Source organism: Penaeus chinensis, chromosome 35 (genome assembly GCF_019202785.1).
Source record: "Penaeus chinensis breed Huanghai No. 1 chromosome 35, ASM1920278v2, whole genome shotgun sequence".
In the NCBI taxonomy this organism is placed as follows: domain Eukaryota; kingdom Metazoa; phylum Arthropoda; class Malacostraca; order Decapoda; family Penaeidae; genus Penaeus; species Penaeus chinensis.
The window spans coordinates 35,923,763-35,931,262 of NC_061853.1; the positions used below are offsets into that span (position 1 = coordinate 35,923,763).

At 43.8% G+C, this 7,500-nt stretch overlaps 1 protein-coding gene across 1 annotated transcript in view; it reads right to left on the reverse strand.

Annotated features, from left to right (window-relative positions):
* Positions 1–304: 304 nt before the first annotated feature.
* The window catches only part of LOC125044426 (homeobox protein Nkx-3.1-like), a 16,528-nt gene continuing 9,332 nt past the window's right edge, over positions 305–7,500 (reverse strand). Inside the window, exons 2-3 of the mRNA XM_047641086.1 lie at positions 1,540–1,712; positions 305–1,294 (exon numbers count right to left, since the gene is read on the reverse strand). Of these exons, the coding sequence (XP_047497042.1) occupies positions 1,109–1,294; positions 1,540–1,712 (359 nt within the window). The 3' untranslated portion in view covers positions 305–1,108. The remainder of the gene's footprint in view (positions 1,295–1,539; positions 1,713–7,500) is intronic.

Consider the following 7,500-nt stretch of genomic DNA (forward strand, 5'->3'; position numbering starts at 1 on the left):
TTGGTCGCTGACACACAGGGTATGACGACAAAATGTAAATATCAATACTTTTTCTTCCAAAAGTTTGAAGTACAGTTTGCTTTTTCCCATAAAACGCTATATACATATATATGTATATATATATATATATATATATATATATATATATATATATATATATATACATATATATACATATATATACATATATATACATATATATGCATACATATATACATATATATATATATATATATATATATATATATATATATATATATAGCGTTGGAAGACATTTAGTAATATTACAGAGTGTAACATTAGATTAGAATCACGGAAAAAAATCCTTTAACATTACAACATGCAACATCTCTCGCAATTCCAAATTTATCATAATTTCGTCGTTGTCTAATTCTTCCTTTTGTCCTCTTCAGCCCGATGAAAATGCAAGCGAAAATAATAGATGACGATGACTAAGACGATGATACTGTATCTAAAATGGAAATGATGACGCCATTTTCCAACACGTCGCCAACACGTTTGTCTGCCGGAGATGGAGACGCCGCTGCCCCGAGGGAGGCGTGACACAGGTGCCTTCCTTTCCTGCTCGATTCTCTTCTTCTCCTGTCTTGTCCGTTTGTCTCGAAGCAGCTGTTCGTTGCGACGTAGACTCCATTTGCACTTCATGTTTTTGCTTTGTTCTTGGATTGAAATTCAAGAAGGCAGAGGCGGAGGCAGAGGCGACGACAACAGCTGTTCGGTGACGCACATCATGACGTCATCAGAGCAAACAACGCGACGGGCTTCGTGATATAAGAATGACTTCTTTCTTCAATGACAGACGGTGATGAAAATTATATTAACTCTTCTCAATGCATCCGACTGGATTCGCACGACTGGGAGGTTTCTTGGTAAACACTGAGACGCACACATTCTCACACACACACACACTTACACAAGTATACATACACAGATGTATACACGAACCGAATACGACAAACACACGTACGCACACAGTTTCACACGTGACGATATAGAGAGAGTTGTCCTTTCTCCTTCGCCGACATCTGCAACCACGACCTTAAATAAGAAGGTCGTACACCATGACACAACCTTCCCCTGCCCCCTGTTAGTGCGGCAAGGAGGTGATCGGTATCCTCGGGAATTCCTTGACCTTCAGGAGCGCCGCGACGTTCACGGAGGCCTCCAGCAGGGTCTTGTTGGAGGAGATGACTTTCGTGCACTCGACGTCGCGCTTGAGCTCCTCCATGTCTCGCTTGAGCTTGGCGCGCCGGTTCTGGAACCACGTGATCACCTGGGGAGGCAAAGAGAGGGTTTGTGTAAGGCTGGGAGGTTAGGACGAGATATGGATGTGTCATTATCATTACCATTATCACTGCTTTTGTTGTGGTGGGGATAATTACTATAACTGATTTTGCATTGAGATTTTGCAGGGCATTGCGTATGGTGTACTACACGTGAAAATCAAGGAAACGAAGAAATACAAGTGAGAAAACAACAACCATAAAAACAAGCAGTAACCACAGACCGCGTCCTTACCTGCGCGTTGCTGAGGCCGAGGCTCTGCGCCAGCTCGTCCCTGTCGGCGGGCGAGAGGTACTTCTGGTACAGGAAGCGCTTCTCCAGCTCGAAGATCTGGTGGTTGGTGAACGCCGTCCGGCTCTTCCGCTTCTTCTTGGGCGGCTGTCTGTTGTTGAAGAGGTTCACGGAATCTGCAAGGGGGAGAAAGGAGGTCTGTTAGTGGATGCTGCCTTTGCGGAATACATCACGACGGTGAACATAAATTAGAAGGCTATCAACTGGCAATTCTCTAAGTACTTCCACATCTAGATGGAGACGTCGAAATACGACTCAAAACCCTGAAAAGAATCCCTAAACGAAATCTAAAAAGAACCAGAAACGATTCTTCCCCCAAAAGCCCGCTCCTTACGAGGAATAAACTCCCCCTTAAGGTCAGTTGAGGTCCGAGCTGTCGCCACGAAAGAGAGAAGCCATGATTAACTTCCCTTGTGGCCGGACGCGTCACTCACTGAGCTAGCGGGTGAGAGAGTGTGTTTGTATGGCGTGTGGCCGACCGCGAGACTGTTAGAATTTTCGGTTTTTCCTCTCTCTCTCTCTCTCTCTCTCTCTCTCTCTCTCTCTCTCTCTCTCTCTCTCTCTCTCTCTCTCTCTCTCTCTCTCTCTCTCTCTCTCTCTCTCTCTCTCTCTCACTCACTCTCATCCATTTTCTTGCGTTCCATTTTTATTTTGCTCTCGGATATCTGAATCTCTTTCTTCCTTTGGCACGAGCAGAAAATAATGAAAAAAGTTTTTCTGCTCGCGAACTTTTATACCCAAAAGCCTGTTTATAACCGCTATCACACTGCAATATATACGCATATACTTTATGCCACAACCTCGAAAATGTAATAAAGTATTCGAAAATAATAATCAAAATGAAAAAAAAAAGAAAGAAAAGGATTGATAAAGGTAATAAGTTCTGCGCTTTCAAAGGGAATCAACAGCGACTTTTATTCTCAGTAGAACGTAATTAAGAAACTGTAAATTTGCATATATACGCAGCAATAACGAAGTGAATTAGAATTAGAAGACACTCTATCGCCTGGCGACACAGCACGTTCTGGGAATTGGAAAATAGTGTATAATTACAGTACTCTCCTCCTCCTCCTCTTTCTTCTTCTTCTTCTTCTTCTTCTTCTTCTTCTTCTTCTTCTTCTTCTTCTTCTTTCTTCTTCTTCTTTTTCTTTTTCTTTTTCTTTTTCTTCTTCTTTCTTTCTTTCTTTCTTACTTCGTTGTATTCGTTTCTGCTTTTGCTTTCCTCGTTTTTTTTTCGTATCATTTTCTCCTTTTTTTTTACTTTACTTTCCACCTCTTTCTTTTTTTTTTTCCTCATCCCTTTTTCATTATCTTTCCTGCCCTCATTCCCCATTCTCTCTCTCTTCCCTATTTCACTCTCACTTGTTCCCTCCCTTCCTTTGCTCTTTTCTCACTTGTCCCATCCTTCCCTCCTCTCCCTCCTCTCCCTCCCCCCCCCCCCCCCATGATTACGAGAAATGTCACCCGGTAAAAATCCCTGTGTTTATTGGTCAGTTTCGGGGGACTTGCCGACACCAGGCGATCAATATCAATTATGCACTAACCCACACCGAGACAAATTATTGATACCCCCCCCCTACCTCTTTTCCTCCAGTCCCCTATTCCTTCCCTCCACCTTCACCCCCACCCCCACCCCGAACTCATTTCCCCCCCCTACCCCCCCTCCTGCCCCCTCCAAGCTGGGGAATACCATACCCGAAGTCTCTATCCCCTCCTATCTCCTCCCTCTTCCCTCCTCCTCCTCCCTCTTCCCCCTCCCTCTCCCTCCCCTCCTCCTTCCTCCCTCCCCCTCCCCTCCTCTCTCTTCCCTCCCCTATCTTTATCACCTACACCCCCCCCCCCACCCCCTCTTCTCCCTACTCACGTTTCGGTAATTAGTTAGGGTTGAGAGAGAGGGCGAATGGGGGGGAAGGGGTGGGAGAGGAGGGGAGAAAGGGAGAGGGGATACAAAGGGTGGTCAGTCGGGCGAAAGAGGGTAGAAGAGAGGGGGAGAGAGAGGAAAGGGGAAGAGGGGAAGAGGGGGGGGGGGAGGGGTGAACACAGTGTCGACGGGGGGCTGAGAAGTGATATTTGACAAGGCAGGCGTGGGAGAGAGTGAGAGAGAAAGAGGGAGGGAGGGAGAGGGAGAGGGAGAAGAGGTGATAATGATGACAGAAGACTTGAGTGAACTGTGATGAGGAGAGAAGATGTCGGAGATGAAGAGGGTGAAAAGAGGGAAGGAATATGTTGGTGGTGAGTTTCATGGTTATAAAAGAGGATGAAAATAATAATTATTGTCATCATGACATGAGAGTAATAATACAGATAATAACAATGAGAGTAATAATAATGATGATAATAATGATAATAATATTGATGATAATAATGATGAGAATAATAATGATAATATTAATAATAATGAAAAATATAATAATAATAATAATAATAATAATAATAATAATAATAATAATAATAATAATAATAACAATATAATGATAACGATAATATCGATAATATATTAATAGGGATCTTAGTTATGATAATGACTGTGCTGATAGTATCAATGATGAGCGTTATGATAGCAGTGATACCAAAATTAAAAACAATGATTTCATAAAGACAGAATAAAAAAAAAAAAAAAAAATAGGATACACACGATGAATTTTATTATCCTTAAGAATTAAATCAAACGCAATAGAACAGCTCAACGGAAAGATAAGGAGCTTAGATACACACACGGATAAATAAAAACGACCCACAGACAAATGGAAAAAAAAAAACATAATTACAGAAGCCAGAGAAAAAATGTCGGATAACATGACAATAGAACTCGAGGCACGACAAACTAGCTTGCGACAGAGAGCGGCGTGTGCGTGTCGGTGTGTCGTAGGGACCGTCACTCACTCATACACACACATACACACGTGTGGGCATATGCATACTGGCATTCATGTGCACACTAACACACACATGCACATGCAGTCTGAAACAGTCAAGCGCGGACATCCTAAAGAACACACACACACACACACACACACACACACACACACACACACACACACACACACACACACACCTGTCTTGCACGCAACAAACCCATCCATCCAAAGGGAGTCTCTAGAATCACGAAGTTCTGGAGCTAAACTGTGACGAACAAGGAGGGGGGGGATGCAGATAGGGGTGGGGGAGACGGAAGGGGGGGGGGGGGTGTCAGTATCCTGTGCTAGTCTTCATCTTATAAGCAAGTTTCTTTTCGATTCCTTTTTCCTTTTGTCTGTGACATAGTTTGCTGACTGATATATCCAATGCAGTTTGTTATATCTATATATATATATATATGTGTGTGTGTGTGTGTGTGTGTGTGTGTGTGTATCCACATCCCGCGGGCTCCCCGACGCAAATAATCCGCAAACGCTTCCGTTCGCCGCCCGCCTCCCGCCTGACGCGATCAGCGAACGAATCACTTTCGAGTGACGTGACGTGACGAGAACTGATGTGACGTGAGGTTGACATGTGGCATCAGCGAGCGAAGCGTAGTTATGTACACCTCTCATGTCAAGACGCCATATTTGTTTTTCTTTTTCTACCTCCTCTCCCCCTCTTTCTCCCCTCCTCCTCCACCTCCTCCCCAGGCCAGCTTGTTTACTGTCGCCTGTGTTGGTATTATCAGCTGTTATGCGGCTATCAAGGGGGATGCAGAACAAGACGTATTAGATGTATTCGTGCGTGTTCTTGGTGACAGATTTTGGCTGTTTTTATGGTTGTTTTTTCTGTAATATCTTTTGTTTCCTTTCGGATTTGCTTTTCGTTTTGCTTTCTTCTGGAGAGGCTCTTCCTCTTTCTCGTTTACGCCACTGATGATGATAATGGTAAAAATAATTGTAATTGTAATACTTCAAAATAAAATATATATGAAGGTTTTCAGACGCCGACTGGCCGATGCGGAGAGGGAGGGAGGGGGAGGGGGGAGGGAAGGAGGGAGGGGAATGGAAATAGGTGTCATGGCTTATAATTACCCAAGGTTGTCACTGCCCTTAACTGCCGCATTGCATGTAGCAAAGAGACACCCCCCTAGCCCCCTCCCCGCCCCCTCCCTATCGCACGGCAGCAATGAGACACCTCCCCCTCCCTCTGCCCCCTCCCCTTCCGCCGGCGTTGCCGTGTCGGTCACACGCAAGCTCCTCCCACCGAACCGCCCACTTCCCACGCCCATTCTACGTTTCATTATCCGAGCCCGCCCGCACGCCCATGCCTGCTTGCCCTCGACGCCCATCCATCGACGTTCAAATGTTCAAAATGTTTTTATTTTTTTTTCTAGCGTTTAATTCTTACACTAAGCGTCTGGTATTTAGGTTTGAAGTGTCTATCGCTGTGTCTATTATAAACCAATATTTGTAATTTATACATCATGATGTGATGTTTACAATTCTTTACACATCAATTTAAATATTCTAAATATTGATGTTATGAAAAGAAAACATGGGGAATATTGATAAAAAATCACTTGTAAGAAATCAGAGAGAGAGAGAGAGAGAGAGAGAGAGAGAGAGAGAGAGAGAGAGAGAGAGAGAGAGAGAGAGAGAGAGAGACAGAACAAGGAGACAAAAGATCCCGAAGCAACATGAGAAAACAAAAAAATAGAAATAAAAAGAAATATACATGAATGACGCAAAGATGAAAGTAGCGTCTGTGCGAAGACTCAAAACAGGAAATGAAAGACGGAAAAGGGACACAGCTCAAGATTATAACAATTTCGAAATAATCCTCATTCAAACAGCATACATTTTTCTTTCCATCTTTTTATGGAGAGAGAAAAAAAAAAATCTCGTTTTTGATCCACATTCAAACAGCATATATTTTTCTTTCATTTTTTATGGAGAAAAAAAAAAAAAAAACAATATTTCATTTTGACAGACTATACGGAGCGAGATTCCGAGAAAGAAAGGGATCCACCTCACGCCTTCTTTATCATAAAAAAACAATAACATAAAAAAAAAAAGATATCGAGCATTCCGCATGGGGTTTGAAGCTATCGAGACGCCAACCTTTGAGAATTACAACAGCATATTTCAATTCTTATATTCCTGCTTTTTCACGAGATTGGGATTTCGTTGTATTGGAACGGCGATGGACGCTACATCCCGCATCAATCATGGGAGAAAATAAACATAAAGAAAGACGTTCAATCAATGGATCACGAAGACTTGAGAGAGAGAGAGAGAGAGAGAGAGAGAGAGAGAGAGAGAGAGAGAGAGAGAGAGAGAGAGAGAGAGAGAGAGAGAGAGAGAATAAAAATAAAGCAAATGGTATCTAATAAACCATATGAAAATGAGAATACCATTCACTCGACGTATTCATTCTTAACCGTAACTGCAACGCAACTTCCCTTCTCTCTCTCTCCTTCGCCGAACACCTCACCCGCCTTCGACCTCCAGACGCCGCTCCACATGGTCTCCTTCGGCGTCCTCGCAAAAGCCAAGCCCTCCCTTCGCGTGTCCGCAGTCCGAGGGTCTAGCGGACACCCCCCCTGCTTGTTACACATACTAATTGTCTCTACGGTTTAACGACCTAACTACCACCACACGCAGGCGAGGGGCTTGTCCGAGGCAGGGTAGTCGGAGCGGGGCAGGACGACTGGCTGGGTGGTTGGAGGTGGTCGTCCTTCTCCAGGGCAGTCAAGGGAGTGGGAAGGGCGTGGAAGAGGGACGAAGGGATAGAGGATAGGACCTGTGTGTGGTCTGAGAGGCTGAATTGGAATGTGCCGTGTGCTGGAAGAATATTTAACGAAAGGAACTCTAGCATTGGAATAATATAAATAACCCAAGGTGATATGAATAAAAGGGTTTCTTTAGGGTGTAAGATGTGTAGGATTGTAGGATAGTCGGGAGGAAATACGTGGGACTGGATAGTAGGAAGGAGGGATGA